The sequence below is a fragment of the Dromiciops gliroides genome, chromosome 2, assembly GCF_019393635.1.
Source record: "Dromiciops gliroides isolate mDroGli1 chromosome 2, mDroGli1.pri, whole genome shotgun sequence".
Taxonomy (NCBI): Eukaryota; Metazoa; Chordata; class Mammalia; order Microbiotheria; family Microbiotheriidae; genus Dromiciops; species Dromiciops gliroides.
In genome coordinates this window covers 659,199,571-659,222,831 of record NC_057862.1, presented here as the reverse complement: position 1 = coordinate 659,222,831, position 23,261 = coordinate 659,199,571, and the positions used below count along the sequence as shown (strand labels likewise).

At 47.6% G+C, this 23,261-nt stretch overlaps 1 protein-coding gene across 3 annotated transcripts in view; it reads right to left on the bottom strand.

The window, feature by feature from the left end:
* The window catches only part of KIFC3 (kinesin family member C3), a 65,426-nt gene that overhangs the window by 24,812 nt on the left and 17,353 nt on the right, over positions 1 to 23,261 (bottom strand). Inside the window, exons 4-8 of one of the 3 annotated variants that reach the window (XM_043987010.1) lie at positions 22,619 to 22,760; positions 17,395 to 17,594; positions 4,501 to 4,566; positions 1,840 to 1,980; positions 1,514 to 1,753 (exon numbers count right to left, since the gene is read on the bottom strand). In XM_043987010.1, the coding sequence (XP_043842945.1) occupies positions 1,514 to 1,753; positions 1,840 to 1,980; positions 4,501 to 4,566; positions 17,395 to 17,594; positions 22,619 to 22,760 (789 nt within the window). The remainder of the gene's footprint in view (positions 1 to 1,513; positions 1,754 to 1,839; positions 1,981 to 4,500; positions 4,567 to 17,394; positions 17,595 to 22,618; positions 22,761 to 23,261) is intronic. The other 2 variants (XM_043987012.1, XM_043987011.1) reach the window with 2 other exon arrangements.

Genomic DNA, 23,261 nt, shown 5'->3' with positions numbered 1-23,261 from the left:
GGAGAGAGAGACAGAGAGAGAGGAGGAGGAGGAGGAGGTAGGGAATAGAGAAAGACAGACAAAGAAGGAGGGGAGAGAGTAGACAGGAAGAGAGACACAGGGAGAAGGAAACAGAGAGACAGAGACAAAGAAAGGAGGAGGGAAGAAAGAGGGAGGAAGGAGAGAGAGAGAGAGAGAAAGAGAGAGAGTGAGAGACAGAAAGAGAGGAAAGAGAGACAGAGAGAAAAAGGAGGAGGGAAGGAAGAAAGAGAGAAGGAGGAGGGAAGAAAGAGAGAGAGAAGGAGGGAAAGAGGAAGGAGAGACAGAGAGAGAGAGGAGGGAAGAGAGAAGGATGCAAAGACTCCCAGCAACTCCCTCCCCTCATCTTTGCTGGGCCAGCATCCTTTCTAGCCTCTATCCTAAAGTCTCCCGGCAGCATCTTTACCCCATGCAGTACAGAACAGGCTGAGCCAGGGCTTGGTACAAGGGACAAAGCAGCCCATTGGGAGTCAGAGCCCTGAGCTTAAACCCTGGCTCTGCAACTTAACTTCTCTCATGACCTAAAGCAAGTCATCTGGTCACTCTGGGTCTAGCTTCCCTCCCTGTCAAATGTCATTGGCCTGGAGGATCTCTGAGGCTCCTTACAGAGTGCTGGGTGCAAGTCCCATTTGCCTGCACCACTTGTGTAACCCTGGGCAAACCCACCTCCATAAGCATTAGTTTCCTCATATGTAAAATGGGGGAAGAGGGGGAGGGATTGCCTCTGAGGTCCTGAGATTATAGGTTCTAAACACCGACATCAATCAATCATCTAGAATTGATTAAACACCTACTATGTGCCAGGCACTGAGCTAAGTGCCAGAAGACAAAAAAAAGAAGCCAAAACACCATCTGCCCTCCATGGGAGAGCCACCATGGTTATAGCTGGCTACGTACAAGATGTATCTGAGGGCAGCTAGGTGGTGCAATGGATAAAGCACCGGCTCTGGATTCAGGAGGACCTGAGTTCAAATCCAACCTCAGACACTTGACACTTACTAGCTGTGTGACCCTGGGCAAGTCACTTAACCCCAACTGCCTCACCAAAAAAAAAAAAAAAAAAAAGATGAAAGATGTATCCAGAGTAGAAGGGAGATCATCTCAAGGGAAAGTCCCAAGACCCCTTACATTCTCTGAGACTCAGTTTCCTCAGCCATAAAGTTAAAATGGTCAGACTAATTGGTTTCTAGGAGTCATTGTTTCCTCTGTCTCCCCTAAGGCCATTTTTCTTGAAGTTATCCAATGTAGAAAGTGTTGAGTGATGCAGAGATGGCCACTGGGCCTATCACTCGCCTCTCATTACTCTGGGGAACCCTCCACTCTGTGGAGAAGGCTCCGATCTACAATGAAAGGATGATTTTCCTCAGCTGGGACTGGCTACCTGCACTGGTAGAGGGAGTCCCCTCCCCTGGGAGTTCCGGGAGCCAATGAACCCCCAAGTCCAGCCCCTCCCCCTAACTGATGGAGACCACCAGGGAAAGGTCGCGTGCCTTACCTTAACTGGCTGAGGCTGAGCCTTCAAGGTGGCGATGGTCTCCTGGCTGTCCCGCAGGCGCCTGCTCAGCCTCTCCTCCTCCTCCGCCTTCTCGGCCAGGGAGTCCTTGAGGCGCAGCTCGACCTCGGCCAGACGGTTGGTCTTTTGCTGCACCTCCAGGTCCAGCTCGGCCAGTCGGCCCTTGTTCTCCTCTGCCTCCACCTGCAGCTGTGCCAGCTTCTCCCGCAGCTGCGCGCTTTCCTAGTGGAGGGGGAGAGGCGGGGGTCAGTCTAGGCCTCCCCACACCCCCAGGGCCCCACCTGGCAGCCCGCCCTGTCCATGCACACCTTGCTGTGCTCGCAATCTGGGCACGGGGGAGGCCGCGCTCTCAGCTCCTGCAGCTCTGCCTCACATCGCTTCATGTCCTGCCGCAGGCGCTCATTCTCCACCATCAGGAGATCTCGGTGTTTCTCCAAGTCTGTGCCTCCCTGGGAAGAGAGGACAGGGGCATGGGTAGGGGCAACAGGAGAGAGAGACTGCAGGCTGCCGCTGGGCCAGCACCAGGCACACCTCCTCCTTGCCCCTCCCCACCCCAATCCCAGGGATCGGCTTTCCCCGAGAGTGATGCTGGACAAAGATCACTGAGCTTTCTGAGTGGGGCTCACACCTATCTTGGGGTGACGGTTTTAAGCACACATTTCACCCAAAGAAGAGTTGTACAGCCTCTGCTATCATGAGAGGCATGCTGGGAATGGCTTATGTCCATCTCAAGTGATGGGCTTCATTCAGTCCCCATCAGGAATCCAAGGGCTTCTCCTGAATTTGGGTGTGAAGTCAATATCCACCCAACCCCTTCTGTTTGGAAGTAGGGACACATTTATGGATGTGCAAAACTGACATCGGCATGTAAGCATAAATGCAGTAGGATATTCTGGTCCCAAAGGTCAGTTTACTTATGTATAAATTTGTTTGTGTACAAATATAAATATATGCATGTATATATTTGTATATATACACATGCATACACACATAGACTTATATACACATATGTATGCATGCATGCATACATACATACATTGCTAGGTGATTCATTGGATAGAGTGCTGGGCCTGGAATCAAGAAGACCTGAGTTCAAATCCTGCCTCAGACATTTATTAGCTGTGTGACCCTGGGCAAGTCACTTAACCTGGTTTGCCTCATTTTCCTCATCTGTAAACTGGGGATAATAATAGCACCTCCTTCCCAGGATTATTGTCAGGATAAAACAAGATAATCTTTGCAAAGTGCTTTGTTAGTCTTAAAGCTTATATCAATGCTAGCTGTCATATAATATATAAAACACGTAACCATATACCTTTTAAAATATGTGTGTATAGACATGCACACATATGCTTTGGAGCATTTAAGTTGTGCAATGGATAGAGAGCTGGAGTCTGGAAGATCTCAAATTATACCTTATAAACTCTGTTGTTGGGGCAGCTAGCTGGATTCAGGAGAACCTGAGTTCAAATTCAGCCTCAGATACTTGACACTTAGTAGCTGTGTGACCCTGGGTAAGTCACTTAACCCCCATTGCCCCACCAAAAAAAATTTTTTTTTTAAATAAACTCTGTTGTTGTAATTTTTGAGACTGGATCTCCTCATCCTGCCCAGGCTGGAAAGGCAGAGGCCACTCACTGGCCCACCCCCACAGCTGATCAGTGTACAGGCTCTGACTTGCTCCATTTCTAACCTCAGCAGCCTGGCGCCCCACCCCACTCCCAGGGGCTCACCAGATTGATGCCAGACTTAGCATGGGCACCTGAGAATTTCTGAGCTCATTCAATCCACCAACCTCAGCCTCTCCAGTCTCATGTGCCCCCGTGGCCAGCCTTACACACTTACTAGCTATGTGACTTTAGACAAGACATTTAAGCACTCTCCACCTCAGTTTCCTCTTCTGTGAGATAGGACTAATAATAGTGCCCCCTTCACACAGTTGTCTTGAGGATCAGGTATGATAACGTATGGAAAGCACTTTGCAAACCTTAAAGTGTTATATAAATGCTGACCGCTATACTGAATGTATCCATTTTTGTGTTTTTCTATATTTATCCCTATATACAGGTACATGCATCTATGACTATACATGGGCAGACAGATAAAGACAGACATGCATGTGTGTGCATACATGCATACATACATGATAGATACATGCATACATAAACACATGATACGGATGGATGGATGGATGATGGATGGCTAGATGAATGGTGGATGGATGGATGGAAGGAAGGATGGAAGGATAATGGATAGATGGATAGATGGATGGATGGATGGGTAGATGGGTGGATGGATGGATGGATGGATGGATGGATGGATGGATGGATGGATGGATGGATGGATGGATGGATGGATGGATAGATGGATGGATGGATGGGTAGATGGATGGGTGGATGGATGGATGGATGGATGGATGGATGGATGGATGGGTGGATGGATGGATGGATGGATGGATGGATGGATGGATGGATGGATGGATGGATGGATGGATGGGTGGATGGATGGATGGGTAGATGGATGGATGGATGGATGGAAGGATAATAGATAGATGGATAGATGGATGGATGGATGGGTAGATGGGTAGATGGGTAGATGGATGGATGGATGGATGGATGGATGGATGGATGGATGGATGGATGGATGGATGGATGGATGGATGGATGGATGGATGGATGGATGGATGGATGGATGGATGGATGGATGGATGGATGGATGGATGGATGGATGGATGGATGGGTGGATGGGTGGATGGGTGGATGGGTGGATGGGTGGATGGGTAGATGGATGGATGGATCCATGGATGCATGGATGCATGGATGTAGATATGATGGGAGGAATAGCCAAGATTTAAGAACTAGAGATGGCCTGGAGATGGAAGTGGAGGTGAACATATAGTAAACAATTTTATGGAACACTTAGGGTCTCCCTGCATCACCTTCCCCAAGTACATGTCAAAAGAAGCTCACCAGCTCTGAGCGGAGTCTATTCACTTCCTGGGCCTGGCCAATGAGTTTCTCCTTCAGATTTTCCACCTGTCAGCACAAAGCCAAAGTTATAATAAAGTCATTCCTCCATCCTCACGGTGTGCCTGCTGTGTGACCTCGGGTGGGTGACCTCTTTGGGTCTCTGTATCTTTGGAAGGAAGGGTCTTAATGTCTCTTGGGGGGGAGGGAGAAGGCCTCAGTATCTTTCCCCATAAAAATGACCTTATTCTCTCCACTTGGGGCTTGCCCCCTGATTCGGTCCTTCCTAGAGGCAGAATGATGGCCTGGTTGACCTCTCTGTAGGTCATCCCCAAACCACAACTGTAGATCTCCTCTTTGTCTTACAATTCTCTGCACCAAAGAAATGGCCTGTCAGGGCTGACAGTGAATACACTGTGCTTTTTTTTTCCCTCCTGAATGTTTCATTCATTAAGTTCTCTCTCCAAGGGCGATGGAACCAATATACCCCGGTTCTATGAGTCCACTCTGGAGTACAGGAGCAAAGCCAAGGGCAGGGAAAAGCCCCATGACTGTGTTCTGAAGGGTCAGGAGGGTATGAAGAATAAACACCCTACATTGTCCTACTCACGCCTTCCACCCCCACCTCCTTGACTGGTTTTCCAGCTGGCCCATGCCTGTCAAGAGATAGCAGGATGGAGGAATTTTGCTCACTGAGAATGCAGGCCTTTCGCATCCTGGTATTTGGGTCCCAAGACTAATACCCTCCCCCACATTAGAATAACTGTCTTCTATTAGAAATATTTATAATATAGGAGAGAGGGAGGACATGATTTGAATATATCCAAATCTACATAATAGTGAGATGTGTAACAAGGTTCATGTGACTCTCCTACTCAATAAATTCTAGTAGTTCTCTATTATTTCTTACATAGATTTATCTTCCCAATAAAGAAAACTCTGAAGTAAGCCTTTTGTTAGGTCTCTTAGCTGGCACCGCTATATTAATGGGACTCAAAATGTGGGTCTTACCACATCTGCTTCCTTAACACCAAGAATCCTCCCTAGAAACTGTGGTCATTTATTTAAAATGCCGATCTTGGGGGCAGCTAGCTGGTGCGGTGGATAAAGCACCGGCCCTGGATTCAGGAGGACCTGAGTTCAAATCCAGCCTCAGACACTTCTGACATTTACTAGCTGTGTGACCCTGGGCAAGTCACTTAACCTTCATTGCCCCGCCAAAAAAAAAAAAAAAAAGACTCCTTTCTAATCCAACCATCCCACAGCTGCCAAAGCGATCTTTCAGAAGTACCAAGTTTGACAACGTCACTCCCCTCCTCAATAAAGTCCGGTGGCTCCCTATTACCCTGAGGATTGGGTGGCGACTCCTCCATTTGGCTGCCTGGTCCAGGTCTACCTCTCCAGCCTAATAACATTACACGCCTTCCACACCTACCCCAATACTGGTCCTTATGTCTGACAATCCATTTCCCATTTCTCCATCACTGTACTGTCTCTGCCCCATGTCTAGAATATTCCTTTCTTTGTTTTGTTTTGTTTTGTTTTTTGCGGGGCAGTGAGGGTTAAATGACTTATCCAGGGTCACACAGCTAGAAAGTGTCAAGCGAGGTCAAATTTGAACTCAGGTCCTTCTGAATCCAAGGCCAGTGTTTTATCCACTGCGCCACCTAGCTGCCCTCTAGAATAATACTCTCTCACCCACCTCTCAGACATCCCTAATTTTCTTTTGAGGCTGAGCTCAATTACCACCTTCTACATGAGGTCTTTCCTGATCCCTCAAGCTACTGATGGGGAGAACCTCCCCAAAATCCCCTTATATGTATGAATATGTGCACATGTATATGTATACCCATATACACACATATATATACAAATGTATGTATATATGCATATATGTATGTGCTTATTGTCTTACCCAGCTAGAGTATAAGCTCCCAGAGGTCAGAGATTTTTTTCACCTTTGTCTTTGTCTCTCCAGCACCTGGCATAGTGCGGCACATAATAGGTGCTTAATAAGTGCTGACACAATCAGTGTTTAATAAATGCTTATTGATTAATGAACATAAAATCCTCAGTTTAGCTTTTAAGGTCGTTCATCACCTGGCTCCTTCCTACCTTTCCAGCCTTCTTACATCTTACTCCAGGCCAATGACACCAGACTATCTGCTGTTCCTCCAACAAGACCCTCCATGTCCTGAACTCTGGGGATTCCCACTGGCCATGCCCCATGCCTGGAATTCTCTCCTTCCTCTATTCCACTTTTTGGCTTCCCTGCTTCCTTCAAGTCTCGGTTAAAGTTCTCCCACCATCTGCAAGAAACCTCTTATGGTCCTCTCCAACCTTGATGCCTTCCCTCTGAGTCAGACCCTCAAGTTAATCCTGTCAGGATGCTGTTTGTATGGAGTTGTTTGCTGTGACCACGAGCTTTTTGAGAAAAGGGATAGGTTTTTTTCCCCTTTTTTGTTTGCCCAGAGCTTGTTGCAGTGCCTGGCACACAGTAGGCAGTTAATAAATGCTTGCTAACTGGGCTTCTTTCTCTAAAATGGGAGAAATACCAGGCTGGGACACAGAATAAAAACACCGAGAACCAAGTTTCCCAAGAAAAGTCTGGCCAAGGTCAACTCCTCTTCTCCTCTTGCATCACAACAGGAATGCTCATGGAATTTCCTCATTGGCAAGATAGCAAAAAAGTCAATGTGGGGGGCCTCCGCCCCTCCAAGGAAAAATATTTTAAAAGCCCTGTTGCCAAAGATATAAACATTAAGTCATCTCCAAATATGCCTCTCACACAGGAGGAGAAGGGATACCTGTTCATCCACTTGGCTACATACACAGCAATGGAAGCCCAATTATTCAGCAGTTAAGCACCAACGTGGTGTTTGGGGTTTACTATCTACCCCCAGGGCTCTAATCTGAGCCTGACAGACAACATATTGAAGATGCAAAATACACAAAATGGTAAACGTGAGCCCATCTGCCTGGAACAGGATGGTTCCTTTTTTAAAAAAAGGTGAATGTCTCATTTCAATGAGCAGAGATGTGTGTCCCCTTCCTCAGTGGCTGGCTTCTACAGAGGATGCTCAGAAGAGTAAGATATATTCCTGTGATTTGGAGAAGATGAGGGAATCCCTTGGAGAAGAGGAAACACTTGAGACAGGAAAGAAACAAGGAAGAAAAGAAATCAAGGAAGCAGGAGTCCAAGATTGGAGGGGGAAAATTAATTTAAAATTTGGAAGAAAAAAAAAAGCAAAGCAAAGAAAATAAGAGTGGAGAGAAATAAAGGGGTAGAGTTGTGAAGGTGCATGATGTCCAGTGAGGAGAATGAACCTGATCTGGAAGCAAAGTAAGCTAGCAGAAGTCAGGAAGCTCTGTTGTCCAGATCATAAGGCAAGAAGGTAGGCTCATCATGGTCCAAGTGGAGGTGGCTGAGCAACAGGAAGGATGGAGCAGGAGAAGGTCAAAGTTGGGAAGGTGTAGACCATCAAAACAATGAGTCAACACAACCATAGCAATTCTTTTTTTTTTCTTTTTTTTCTTTTTTTTGCAGGGCAATGAGGGTTAAGTGACTTGCCCAAGGTCACACAGCTAGTGTCAAGTGTCTGAGGCTGGATTTGAACTCAGGTCCTCCTGAATCCAAGGCCAGTGCTTTATCCACTGTGCCACCTAGCTGCCCATAACCATAGCAATTCAAGATGGCGCCCTGAAGAGTTGGTCTTGGGAATGAATACCAAAATGAAGCATTGTCTATCTGATCCTAGAAATTATGGGAAACTGATGGAATTTACTGGTTAATGAAGAGAAGACCTGAGTTCACATCCTGCCTCGGACGGTTGGGTGAAACTAGGCAAAGTTGCTTAACCTTGCTGGGCCTCAGTTTCCTCCTCTGTAAAATGACAGGGTTGGACTCAATCAATGGCCTTTTAGGTTCCTTCCTGCTTTAAATCTGTGATCTAGACCAAGGCTTCTTAAATGTTTTCCACTTGTTACCCCTTTTCACCTGAGAAATTTTTACACAACCTCAGGTATTTAGATATATAAAATAGGTATATATACACAACCTTTTACTGTTGCCAAATTTCTTGGGACCCCCACATGCAGCAATGTGACCCTATATGGGGTAGCAACCCACAGTTTAAAAAGTTAGGATATAGACAAGCCTTTTCATTTTAGAAATAAAGCAGTCAAGGTGGGTGGCCAGTGGATAAAGCACTGGCCCTGGATTCAAGAGGACCTGAGTTCAAATCCAGCCTCAGACACTTGACACTGACTAGCTGTGTGACCCTGGCCAAGTCACTTAACCCTCATTGCCCCACCCACCCCCCCCAAAAATGACATTGAGTAATACCACATTTCAAATTATGGGGTAGCTAGGTGGCACAGTAGAGTACCAGCCCTGGAGTCAGGAGGATCTGAGTTCAAATCCAGTCTCAGACACTTGACACTAGCTGTGTGACCCTGGGCAAGTCATTCAATCCCAATTGCCTCACAATGAAATAAAATGAAATAAAATAAAATAAAGCAGTCAAGAAAAAGAGAGACGAAGACATTTACTAAAGGTGACACAAGGAAAGGGCTAGATTTGAACCCAGATCCTTTGTGGAGTTGCTACCAACCACACCACCAAACCCCTGAAAAAATAAAGCTCCAACCCAAGGCTCTCTCAAAACCAAGCCCTGAAGCTGAATTTTCCCACTTTTCAATGCAGAGACAGAGTTTCACAGGTTTAAAGAGAAGAAAAAATTTTAAAGGCTCATTTCCTCTGAGTCTTATCTAAAAATTCGGAATGCAGTCTGACCACTGATTATGTCATGTCATGTCACAGTGACGCTGGGACAAGAGACAGGCACAGCAGTGCATTTGAGAGGGCCAATTTAGTGGCAGCCTCGATGGGGCTCTGAGAAGGATCACCTGAAGGAAGGGAGGCAGAAAGATTGCATCTTTGCTGGGAGAGTAACCTTTCCAGGTGAAAGGTAGACACAGGCTCCAAGGTAGGCAGCAGGATGGATGAGGGAACAGATGAGGTCAGCAAGATAAAGAACGAGGAGGCACTTCTAGTGTGAAAGGCAAGACCACATCGGACAGGACAGGACAAAACATCTGGAAGTGGCCGAAAGAGAAACATTAGTCCAGAACCCTCAGCTTATAGGCCAGGAATCTCAGGCCCACAGTTGAACTGAATTGACGTATGCAAGGTCACACAGCTAGTATGTGGTTGAACCAGATCAGCTGAATTCCCAGACCAGGGCTCTTGGTCCATGACAGCCCAGCCTAAGTAAGACCCAAATTCTTAGAAGTGACACCAAGTCGGGGCAGCCAGGCATGACCCCTGACTGACCTTGTCCCAGGAAGAACTCAAGGGCCTCTCTCTGGACAGCACCCACTAACTAGTCCAAAAGGGGTTCAGTCTGCAGCTAGGGTTGGGGATGGGGGCCAGTGGGGGAGGTGGAAAGGGAAGGGGGTTAGAAGGGGGGAGGAGGTTGGGTAGGAAGAGGAGGGAAGGAATAGGGGTGGGGGAAGTGCACAGTCATTTGTTTCTGCCCTCCAGCCAGGACAGCTGTGAAGGTGGTGTATTTCATTGTGACATCTGCTTGTCCATGAAATGCATTCTACAGATCTCTTAACACCCCAAGCTCCTCTTTCCCAGGCTCTGAAACAGTCAGAGAAACTGAGTCATCAATTAGCCTGGAGACCAGACCTCCTCACCTCACAGCCCTACCCATCTCCTGGGGAAAATGGGAAGTCTCAGCAAATTTCCCTACAAGTCTCATTGTCCTTAACAGATACATTAGGGTTTAAAAAAAAAAAAGTTAAGAAAAAGCCATCTGCCCTTCTCAGGTATGTGTTTTCCCAGCCCTAAGGTGTGGCCATTTTACTTATCACTTTTTAAACCTGTTAATTATCTTCCTTCCTAGGCCCATATGCTAATGAATTAGTTTTCCTCTAAGTCAAGGGGACTTTGCCTCTTTTTGTGTCCTGAACCCCACCTTGGGCAGTGTGGTGAGCCCTGCTCAGAAGAAGGGTTTTTAATATAGGACTATAAAGGAAACTGTTAACCTGAAATTAATGAAACAATATAGGAGAAATAAGGTCTTTAATCAGGGCAGAGGAGCTATAACTCAGAATATCACAAAGCAAGAATGCTAGGAATACCCAAAGATGGGGACAAAGGACAGGGTTTATATGGGGTAACAGAACAGAGTGAACTATGAGACTGCCCTTGAGTTAAGTATAGAAGCTACTTAACTCTAAATAGAAACTATTTCATGTAAGTGGACCCTCTTACATAAAAACCTAAAGTCCAGGAAGTAAGGTGGGGAATCCTTGGGAGGGGATAGTCTGTTTTGAAGGGAAGTCCTTAAGTCAATCAAAAGTTTGGAATTGATAAAGGTTGGTCAGCCCCAGACAATTCATTGGCCTGGGAAGGGGGAGTGGGTGGGGATCAGTCAGTTCTCAGTAAATTGTCTTTATCAAAACCAATTATAATGAAGTAGAGTTATTAAAATGTTTCCAAAAAAAAACAAGTAAACAGAACCCAGTCTAAGAAGCCCTTCCCTAAATGAAGGCAGATCAAGGTGTACAGTTCCACCCAAGGATTTAAACTAAGCAGGCCTGAGGCTGGGTTCAAAAACATCAGAGCGCATGTCTCCCATCATGTCTTAAAAGACAGAAAACACTCACACACACATGATTTCATTTAGTCACAAAATAAACCGAGTCTTGGAGATGGTGAAAGTTTTTCCCAAGGTCACAAAGCTAATAAGTTCTCAAGTCTGAACTTGAACCCCGGGCCTGAGGACTCTGAGCTGAGGGTCCTCTCCACTGACCTATGTGGCACAAGGAGATGAAAAATCTTGGCTGCTTGAGAAGGAGGGAGTTATGAAAAGGGGTGAGGGAGGGACCCTTAGGGGTGGTGAGGTCTTAGAAGAAAGGACTCAACACGGGTCCATCTTCTTGCTACTCTCCATTAGAAGGTCTGGAGTTAATATTTAATGGGCCTTCTGCTTGGCCCCAGAGGGTTGAACGAGGGACAAGGAAGGGAATTACAGTTCAGAGAGAGAGATTAGAAAAACTTCTGAGGGAAAAACTAGGGGCTCCCAAAAGTAGGATGCTATACCTCCCCCGCCAGACATGGGGTTCTTAACCTGAGGCCCATAAACTCAGGGTGTTTTTTTCTCCATGTACTTTGATAATTGCATTTCAATTTAATTGGTTTTCTTTGGAATCTTATGTGTTTTATTTTATGCATTTAACAACATGATTCATAAACTTCACCAACTATCACCAAAGGGGTCCAGGGCACACAAAGGCTGCTTGGGGTGTGCGTTCCCTCTCCCTACAGGTCTTCCAGCCAAGACTGGATGACCTTTCTTCAGAGATGCTATAAATACAGGGATGGTTCTTGCTCAAAACAGGCTGGTCTAGATGGCATCAAGGTGTAGACATTAGGGGGCTCTTCCAACTCTGAGATTTTGTTAAGTCTTTAAAGGTTAGGGAGAAGAGGCAAAGGGAAGTAGACAGCTTGCCCTGGAATCATGTTCCAATCCAACTCAGACATTTACTAGCTGAGTGGCCCCCTTGGGCAAGTCATTTCACCTCTGTCTGCCTCAGTTTCCTTATCTGTAAAATGCAGATCTACCTCCCAGGGTGGTTGTAAGGATCAGATGCGATCATATTTGCAAAACACTTTGCAAACCTTAATGTCCTCTATAACTGCTAATTAGGATCATTAGCCATCATTATTAAGACCATCTGTGCTGTTGAGACCAAGTGCATGGGGAACAAGAAATTAAAAAATGAAACTTAGATTCTTGGTTGCTAACAATAGTTTTAACTTGGTCGATGGGACAGAGTGGGAATGTGTTGCACTGAATGCATTCACACACTCACCTGGTACACAGTGCCTGGCACATAGTAGGTGCTTGATGTTTATTGACTGTCCTAGTAGTGACTTCCCTACACTGGAGGGGGAGGGGCCAGGAGCTGACACCCTCTTTAGTGCCAAAAATTACAGAATTTGAGCAGGAGGAGAAAGAACTTTGAGGTTTTCTATTCCAAGGGCTCTTCAACTTTTTGCTGAAGTCCTTTTGTTATGGGCCCAGGCCTCCCCAGAAGTTCTCTGGGGTACATCAAAGAAACTTCTCCTAGAGAAACTAAACCAAAGGACAAATAAACCTAAAGAGATAAGTGGAACTGGATTGGGACTGAGCTAGCTCCAGGACCATCACTCCAGGCTCCCACACCGCTGAGGAGATAAAATTGGGTGTGGCTGCTGCCTTTGTGCTGGGAATAAAAGAGAGATGGCTTGAGAGATCAGCAGCCACCCCTCACCCAACTCCCCCAGCCACCACCAGTGGGGGATGAACCTCCCTCAATAAGGGAACTTTCCACAGTCAGATGATCACCCCCATCAGTCCTCTATAAAAGTATCTGCCTGTCTCCTGCTCAAGGAGATTGGTATCTCAGAGCCATGCTCTGTGTGCTATGCCTTCTCCCCATGAGAAGTCCAAGGATTTCTCTCTTGATTTCTCTTCCCCAGCCCCTAAAAAAAACTATTATCTTATTCTATTGGATTTGTGTGCAAGAGGATGTAATTCTTTAAAGAGGAATTCCTAAGGACCCCAACCCTATTTCCCCCATAACACTTTGGTGACATCCAGGGAAACCAGCATGGATCCCTTTCTCAGAATTCTCTTCACAAATTTTAAAAATACATGAAATTACAAGGGGCGACTAGGTGGCGCAGTGGATAAAGCACCGGCCCTGGAGTCAGGAGTACCTGAGTTCAAATCCGGCCTCAGACACTTAACACTCACTAGCTGTGTGACCCTGGGCAAGTCACTTAACCCCAATTGCCTCACTAAAAAAAAAAAAAATACATGAAATTACAAAGGGAACCAGAGATCGATATAAAGATACCCTTTCCTTCCATCCAAATTCACAGACCCTCTGAAATCTCTCCACGGATCCAAGGTTAAGAACCTGTGAATCTGGTCCAACTCTTTCCACAAAATACTGCCCCCACCCCCCCCATGAGAAAGTCACTCTTCTGAGACAGCTCCTTCCATCACCAGACAGAACGATTTGTTAGGAAGTTCTCCCTTCTGTAGAGTCCCAAACATCTGAATCTGCATTATAAATCCCAAAGAAGCCTTTGGGATGGGTCAAGAGGTAGGGAAGATACACTAAGTATGTGCACACTTGCTCCAAGGTCCAGAAATTAGTAAGAGACCAAGAAGAATGAAAGGCTCACAGAGAGGCAGCATGGCCCAATGGATAAGGTAAATCCCAACACTCACAAGCTGTGTGACCCTGGGCAAGTCACGGCCACCTCTCTGGTCCTCAATCCCCCCTTCTGTTGTTGTGGTTTTTCCTTTATTCTCAAAGAGGACCATGACATCGAGGTGATGTCATGACTTGCAGTGAATTGGACTTAAGTGAGGGAGGGCCATGCAAGGTCACCAGCCTCACTCTCTCCTTCAGAGTCAGGGATGGCGTAGATGGCTCCTTCCAGACCCAAATCCATGAGCCGATGGCAGAGAAGTTTCTGGCTCCAACCCACCTTCCCAGCCTTCTTTCACCCCATGCCCGTTTATGTTCTCAGGCCTTTCCCAGATCTTGTCCCACCCACCTCATGCTAATCACTCTCCTCTCCTCTGGAAGAAGGGGCCCTTCCTTCAACAATCTCCAGCTACTTTTTCAATGCCTTCTAACTAGATGCACAGAACTGAAGCCAATCCAACTCAGACATCATCCCAGACTATCATCTCTTTGGGGGAGAAGAGACTTTGAAGCTGGAGTTTATTCTAGATCTCCTAATAGCCAAAGAGAGAGCAGGCATGGGCTTCTTGGCGTGGGTTCACCAAGCTGCCCAAACCCCTGATTTCTGTGACAATGAGAAGCTCTCCTTGGACATGTGCTAGGAAAAAAAAAATAAGAGATGAGGCTTTGTTCTTTTTTTGTTTGTTTTTTGGTTTTGGTTTTGGTTTGGTTTGGTTTGTTGGGTTGGTTTTTGGGGGTTTTTTGTGGGGCAATGGGGGTTAAGTGACTTGCCCAGGGTCACACAGCTAGTAAGTGTCAAGTGTCTGAGGCCAGATTTGAACACAGGTACTCCTGAATCCAGGGCTGGTGCTTTATCCAATGCAACACCTAGCTGCCCCCAGGCTTTGTTCTTAAAGAGAAGCTATTTTCTAGCCCAGGAGACAAGCCAGAGAAAGCATGGCAAAAGCCTTAGTTAGGGGCAGTTAGGTGACCCTGGGCAAGTCACTTAACCCTCATTGCCCTGCCAAAAAAAAAAAGAACAAACATCAGCTGAGTTCAAATCCAGCCTCAGACATTTGAAACTAGCAGTGTGACCCTGGGCAAGTCACTTAACCCTCACTGCCCTGAAAAAAACAAAAACAAAGCCTTATTCAAACCCCAGACCAATGCCTGGCCTGCTTCCTCAGAACTGGTGCAGGACATTGGAAGAAAACTATTTATTGAATCAGAAAACAGTGATTGAAGAGCCTGGAACATTAGCCAAGTGACTGCTTATGTTGGGTAAGAAGAAGGGAAAAGGAAGTTACCCGAGAAATCACAAAGCTCCCCTAAACAAAGTTCCCCTTTTTAAAAGGTCCCAAAATCAATATGGTGGCCCTTCACACAAAACCCAAGGTCGCAACCAGGATGACCTCATGGAGAGTGGGGCCTGTTGGACTCACCTAATCTCTTTCTACAACAAAGATCCATCTTTGTCTAAATCTGGCAGGCAGATTTAGAGGGTGTGATAAGATCTACCCCCCCCCAATAAAACGCTCTCCTGTAAAGAAGGAAAACACACAAAGATTATCAAGTGGTTGGAATGTCAGAGCCCTGAGGAGAGACTGTATAAAGAGAGGCTGGGAGCTGGGAACAACAGGGCCTGACCTTGAGCCCAGAGCCGCTCTGAGTGACCCAGATGGTGAAAGAGAATGTGCTCATTAGCCAATTCAGTGTGCAGATGACACCGGGCCAGGGGAGGCGACGGACGCCTCTAAACACCAACTCCACTGTTCCATTTTGGTAAACCCGAGAAATGGTCAGATGAGGCCAGAATGAACTCACTGGCTGAAGACAGGTGCAGGGCATCATAGACAGAAGAGATGTACGGGCACAAGCTGGGAAGGGGAAGGCTTCATGACAATAGAAGGGGCTTGAGGCAATAGAGGAGATGGCAAGGGCTCCTCCCTTTATAGACTTACTTGGAATCACAAGGCAGGGGGAGGCAATAGAAAGAACAAGGTATTGGCTCTGGGATGAAAGCACCTGCAGGAGAACCCTGGCTTAGCCCCTGTTCTCTGAGTGACTGACTAGTCCCTAGCAAGTGACTTCTCTCTAGACCTCACCTTCCTCCAGGGTTAAGGTAAGTGACCCCAAAGGCCTGCTTCCCAGCAGAGCACTGGAAGGGAAAATGGTGATCCAAGAAACTGCTTCACTCCTGATTCGTAGGCAGCATGAAAATATCTCCCACATTATCAGCTTTCTCTTTTGTTTTGAAAGGAAGGAGGGAGGGAGGAAGGAAGGAAGGAAGGGAGGGAGGGAAGAAGGGAGGAAATAAGTGAGGGAGGGAGGGAGGAAGGAAGGAAGGAAGGGAGGGAGGGAGGAAATAAGTGAGGGAGGGAGGAAGGAAGGAAGGAAGGAAATAAGTGAGGGAGGGAGGGAGGAAGGAAGGGAGGAAGGGAGGAAGGAAGGAAATAAGTGAGGGAGAGAGGGAGGAAGGAAGGAAGGGAGGAAGGGAGGAAGGAAGGAAATAAGTGAGGGAGAGAGGGAGGAAGGAAGGAAGGAAGGAAGGAAGGAAGGAAGGAAGGAAGGAAGGAAGGAAGGAAGGAAGGAAAGAAGGAAAGGAAGAAGGGAGGAAGGAAATAAGTGAGGGAGGGAGGGAGGAAGGAAGGAAGGAAGGAAGGAAGGAAGGAAGGAAGGAAGGAAGGAAGGAAGGAAGGAAGGAAGGAAGGAAGGAAGGAAGGAAGGAAATAAGTGAGGGAGGGAGGAAGGAAGGAAGGGAGGGAGAGAAGGAAGGGAGGAAGGAAGGAAGGAAGGAAGGAAGGAAGGAAGGAAGGAAGGAAGGAAGGAAATAAGTGAGGGAGGGAGGGAGGAAGGAAGGGAGGAAGGGAGGAAGGGAGGAAGGGAGGAAGGGAGGAAGGGAGGAAGGGAGGAAGGGAGGAAGGGAGGAAGGGAGGAAGGGAGGAAGGAGGAAGGAAGGAAGGAAGGAAGGAAGGAAGGAAGGAAGGAAGGAAGGAAGGAAGGAAGGAAGGAAGGAAGGAAGGAAGGAAGGAAGGAAGGAAGGAAGGAAATAAGTGAGGGAGGGAGGGAGGGAGGAAGGAAGGAAGGAAGGGGGAAGGAAGGGAGGGAAGGAGGGAGGGAGGAAAGAAGGAAGGGAGGGAGAGAAGGAAGGGAGGGAGAGAAGGAAGGGAGGGAGGGAGGGAATATCCAAGCTTCTAAACCTAAACTCAAACACGCCTCTTCCAGTCTAAAGCTGAACCCTCCCCACCAAGGCCGCAATCCCTCACTCTGGAGGGACTGAGTCACCTGTCTCCTTTTGGCATTCCTATTACTTTCAAGAGTCCTAGGAGTTTTATAAACAAAGCTACAAAACCTTCCAGGAAGATTTCTCATACTCCAGAGAGTTCAAGGGATTTCTAGCTAGGAAAGACCTTAGAAAACATTTTGTCCAAATCCCTTATTTTACAGAGAAGGAAAACGAGGCCCAGAGGTGAGAAAATGACTTGTCTAAGATCTCACAGTGAGCAGCCACTTTGAACTCCAGACCCAGGGTTCCTTCTGCTGGGGTGAAGCGTGTTGTGTACCTCCAGTTGGGATGCAAACTCCCCAGCCCCATCTTTAATCTCTCCTCGGGCGTCCTTCGAGGGCACAAATCAGTACCTGAGCTTGCAGCTGGCCGGACACAGCTTGCTGGTCACTCTCCCGAAGGGCCAGCTTGTTCTGCAGCGCCATTAACTGCTCCTGCAGTCGGCCCTTTTCTTCCTGGAGCTGGGACATGGACTCCACCATCTTCTGGATCATGGGTAACTGGCGGGCCCCGGGCAGGCCTGAGCACTTCCCGCTGCTGAAGAGCCTCCCACCTGTAACCAAAAGGGGCATCAGTGGGGGCTCCCACCCCACAGGGCTCCAAGGGCAAGGAAAGGGCAGGGCTGGTGGGGGAGGGGGTGGGCGGTGTCAGCCAACAGCTCAGGGTTAGCACAAGCTTTCCTAATCAGCTCGAGTGACTGATCGCGAGACAGATGAGAACAGAAATGAGACGTTAGTGGGGGGACCTACAAGAGGCCAGGATGCCCACCCCAGGAAGCAATTCTGAAAGGAAGCAGATCCACAGACACCAGCTCCAGAAGACCTCAGAGGGAGGCAGCATGGGAGACGGGCAAATCTGCCTAAAAGAGAAGCTTTTACCGCACCGCCAAAGGCATTCGCGTTTCCTGGTTTAGCGTGATGAGGAGCACGAGGTGGAAGGAGAAGGACACAATGCCTCATTGATTCTCTAGATCTCCAGGATGTTTCCTCATCGCACCTAGGAGAGCGCCTTAGTCATCTGACATCTAGCAACCCTGCCATTTTACAGATAAAGGAACTGAGGTCCAGCCAGAAGAAATGAATTGCCCAAAGTCTCACAGTTAGAGACAAGACTCAAACCTAAGTCAATTTGGCCCCCAGCCCCATAGCCTCTTCACTCACTGCACCTCTTTCTTCTAGGCAGAAGAAATGTCTCAGGTACTTCAAAGACGGAACTTCTGAAGAGCTGTTTTATTTCTCTCAGTAAAGGAAACTAAGGAAACGGACACATTGATGCAGCTTCACTATCGTGTGGGAGCACAAGTGTTCAAGTCTCAAAAAAGATTCTTCCTGGTGACCGAAAAGCCCTCCCCAAACACCCCAGGTAGCAAACAAGAACGTCCCTGGCAGCGGAGGGGAGCAAGGTTCGCTCGCATTTAGGGAGCCTGGGGGAAGTAGCAACCTGCATGGGAGGGGATGAAGTGGAAGTGGGTGTGTGCACCGTGTATGTCTGCACACCACAGCAACAAAGAGAGAGAGACAGAAATGGCAGGCTGAGACACAGAGGACCGACACATTATGCCAGGCTTGAAACGGCCACACCCTCCCTGTGACGCTCCCTCTCCACACACCAGGGCCCAGTGGAATGTACGAAGTGACCACACAAGCATGTGAAGGCTATAAATCCCGAGCTGCCCCTGTGCCTCAGGCCAAGGAGGAGATCCTCTCCCATTGGCTCCTGCATTCCTGTCACCAGGAGCAAGAAAAGAGACAGACAGACACAGCACAGGGCCCCTGATACAAGGTCCATAGGATTTGGGATTGCCCCCTTCCTTGCCCCCCACTATCCAAATAAGTCCAGCTTCCTCTAGGCCACGCTGAAAATGGGCAATGAGCAATCCTTTGCCCCAGGATCTGCAGCAAATGGGGCAGCTGAGCGTGGCAGATGCAGAGACAGGGAATGTGAGACAAACAAGGCAGTCACTTTCCACAGGGGTCTGTGACAGGAGATGAGGGGCAGCTAAAACCCAAGAATGCAGGAATAAAGTGTCAAAGAGAAGCAGCTTAGAGCTGAGGGAAGCCCTTCCCCATCTCTGATCTCCACGGGGCAGCCCTCCCCCGCCTCCCTCTTCTTCCTTCTCCTTAGCTGCTCCTTGAGTTCACTGGGATCTGCAGGCTGGCAAAGGAGGGGGTTCCAAGCTTTTGGGAACAAAGCATTCTCTTAGGCTAAAACCACATTCCTCTATGCAAACTCCAAACTGAATGTTAGCTCCCATATAATTGCAGATAAGCCTCAGCTTAGAGATGGGGAAGAGAAAGAGAGCAAATGGTTCTTAGAGTGAGAATAAAGAGTTTTCAGAAAAATCTAAAGTAAACTCAAAAGGACCAAGTCTTTTAAAGGAGATAGAGGAGAGAGACAGAGACAGGAAAGAGAATAGGTAGACAGATAGATGAGAGAGAAAGACATGGGTTATAAAAGGAGATATACAAGATAAATAGTAGATATGATAGAGAAGTAGATGGATGGAGAAGGACAGATCAATAGACAGATATAGACAAGGATAGACATAGGTATGAGATAGATGAGAGAGAATATGATAGAGGAATAGATGACAGACCAAGAGATATAGATTTGAAAGAGTGAGAGAGACACAGATTATAAAAGATTATACAAGCTATACAAGATTATACAAGATAAATGACAAATATGATGGAGAAATAGACAGATGGAGGAAGTTAGATTGCTAGAATAATAGATGATAGATGAAAGAGATAGAGGAAGATAGATCAATAGATTAATAAATATAGATAGGGATAGATATGAGAGACACAATAGAGGGATAATGACAGACTGATATAGATGAAAGATAGAGAGATAGAAAAACATAAAAGGAGATATGTGAGATAAATGATAGATATGATGGAGAAACAGATGGAGGAAGATAGATCAATAGATTAATAGATAGATATAGATATGAGATCGATGAGAGATAGATACGATAGAGGGATGATGACAAACTGATATAGATGAGAGATAGAAAAACATTATAAAAGGAGAAATATGAGATAAATGAGAGGTATGATGGAGAAATAGATGGAAGAAGATAGATCAATAGATTAATAGATAGATATGAGATAGATGAGAGATATATAGATATGGGGGAGGGATGATGACAGACCAATAGATATAGATGAGAGAGGGAGAGAGACGGAGAGAGAGAGAGATGACAGATGAAACACCAATTAAGCACTTATGTGCCAGGTACTGTGCTAAGCTTTAGATATGCAAAGAAAAATCAAGCTAAGACATTCTTGCCCTCAAGGAGTTTATGGGGAAAGGCATCACCTAAGGGAGAATAGGAAAGGGGGCAGAGGGCACCCAGGCAGGGGCATGTCAAAGAGACTGTGGGAAGTTGTGTGGAGGCCCGGGCCCTGGCAAGATAAGGCAAGCAGAAGAAGAGGGTGGGGGCCAAGCCCTTTGTGAAAACATTGCCCAGTTTTAATTCTCTGTAGTGGTATCTCACTCACACCAAACCTTGGTGAAGGACCTGACTCCCATCCGGGGGCAGAGATGAGGCTACAATTAGAACGCTTGTCTTTTCGCCTTCAGAACAGGGTCTGCCCACTGTTGCAATGTGTTTCCCTCCAGCACACATTCCCTGGATGGCTAAAGGTTGGCAGGATGAGGTGGTCAATGTAACCACTTGGCTCCTGCCAAGTAGACTTGGCTGGGAGTTTCTAAATGCCTCACGCACACAGAGATCTCACAGACAAAACTCCTGCTCTGTCCTCGAGAGAGGACGTTAGAAGACATGATGGTCTGGGACCTCTGTGCAAAGCTCCATCCAAGGGAGCCATTTCTAAGCTCCAGAGGGCCTGTGGGATCCCCCCTGCAGCCCCCTAGGACTTTGCCCAGGGCTCCTACTGCATGAATATTGCATGAGATGTTGAAATTTCCTATAGATCACGAAACGTTCTTGGCCCAGGCTCTTTCTATTCTATTCTAAGGGTTTGCTTTGGCCTCCAAATGTTACACCTGGCCAGCCATTTGGCAAAGGATGAGGAAATGCAAAAGGAGGATGGTGGGGTCAGCCAGGGACAGCAGAAGCAGCAACAATCTTGGGGCGCTTGGGAGCACAAGAGGGTCTTAAGGGGTAGATGAGCAAAGCTTTAGCAACAGGGAAGATCATGAGATCAGACACAGTCCAAGACAAAAAGCAGAAGGGAAGAAGGTGAGAGGGGCACACAGTAAACGAATGGCATTAAGTGTGGCTGCCTCTCCTAAGGCCTCTTGTGACTGCGGCATCTCCGGCCACAGCCTCCAGTCCTGGCTGTCGCTTCCTTATTCCCTTACTCCCTTGCCTGGTTTCCCTTCTTCATCTGGATCTCACTGCTTTCCTAAAGCCCCGGCTCCTTTCTCCTGCCCTTGCCCACAGAACGCCCCAAGTTGGCAGTCATGGAGACACCTGGCTCTGGAGGAAGCCGATACAGCACGAGGGAAACCCTCTCCAGCCACGGCGGAAGCCAGGGAGTGCTTCCAGCTACCGTCCCTGGGCAAGTTTAGACACACCATTAACCTGGGCAGAACAGAAGGGAAGCGATCCCCAGGGCCTGACTTTTCCCTCTACACACTTTCTGCCCAGTGTCTTCTCTTGGGGAGGATGCTCTTAACGCTCTGGGCTCCCTACATTCTTCTTCCTCTCTGTCCTGAGAGAAGACGACAAGGGAAGAGAGTGACCAAGGAGGCCAGTCAGTCACCATAGCCAGTTTATTGTCATTAGCTTCTAAGGCCTTTCCAGAAATGGCGGGGGGGGGGGGGGGGGGGGGGGGGGGGGGGGGGAGGAGACGCTTCTCTACATTCACAAAACAGTAAATGAGTCATGGGATCATAGGTTTGGGGCTTGAAGGGACCCTAGAGGTCATAGGAGTCCAACCCTCTCATTTTTACAGATGGAGAAAGCAAGTCCCTTCTCAAGAAGGTAAGTGACTTGTCTAAGGTCACGCAAGCTAATAAACAGAATAGCCAGAATTTGAACACAAACCCTCAGATTCTAGACCCAGCAACTCTTTCTACCACAATAGGCTTTGTCTCTCACCTGACTGGCCCAGAGGTGGGGGACGAGGTACCTTTCCACAAGGAAGAAACAGTATCTTTGGGGCTACCATTCTTTCTTCCTCCCTACAAGAAGCCAAGGCGAGACAAAAACCACTGAAATTCAACCCCAGGGCTCAGTCACTGAAGCCTGTGATCACCTGGTTACAGGTAGAGAAGATGAGTGGGTGGGGGTGGGGTGGGAGGGGAGGGGAAGGTTATATAATCACACAGGCAGAGCTCCTGCAAAGCAAAGGATGAGAAGGATGAAGGGACTAATTAGATACATCAGGAGTCCCAGCTGCAAGCTGATGGGATTCTTTGGGTCACGCACACCTGGTCACAGAAATCCAGACAAAAGGAACCCAGGCCTGGATAGTGCAAAGATGGGAAGAGCAGCAACCTTAGGGGCTGACCATAGCGTGCCTTTCCTCGTCCCTATCAGCTGCTGAACCAGCTCAGAGCTGCTTAGCTCCTGGCTAGTCGCTGGACCCTTGCACTCTTTACCTGTTTTCTCAACATTCATGATGTGGGCTTCCTTTGCCTGGGCCAAGTCTCGGGCCCGTTTGGGGGCCGGTGTCGGCCTCTTCTGCTGCTTCTCCTCCTTCTTCACCTGACTCTTGCATGCATACACCTTGTCCTGGAGTGCCTGTGGCCAAGACACAACCACAAGTCCTGTAAAGGGCATTGCAACATCGGGCACAGAGACGCCCCAGCCTCCTGTCCTCAATGCCCAGGGAGGAGGAGGAGGAGGAGGAGGAGGAGCAGGAGCAGGAGGAGAAACCTCAGGTCATTGAGAACCCCCAGCGCCAGTCACCCAGTAAGATGGCCAGGTGTCTGAAAATTCTCCGGTTACCCAACACATCCCAGCCCCAACCAAGTCCCTCATCTTGACATGGGAGGGCACAGACACCAACCACCTAGGATGGGAAGGTGTGGCGAGGGCATGGTCTTTATTTGGGAGGTCAGCACCCACTGAATTCTTACTGAAAGCTGGCAAGGGGTCTCAGAGGTCATCGGGTCCAACCCCTTCATTCGGCAAATGAGGAAAGTGAGGAAATGGTGGCTGCCTGCGGTTACAAAGCTAGTGAGGGTCTGAAACAGGATTTGAGATGTTGTTCACTGTTAAGTCATTTTTTCAGTCGTGTCT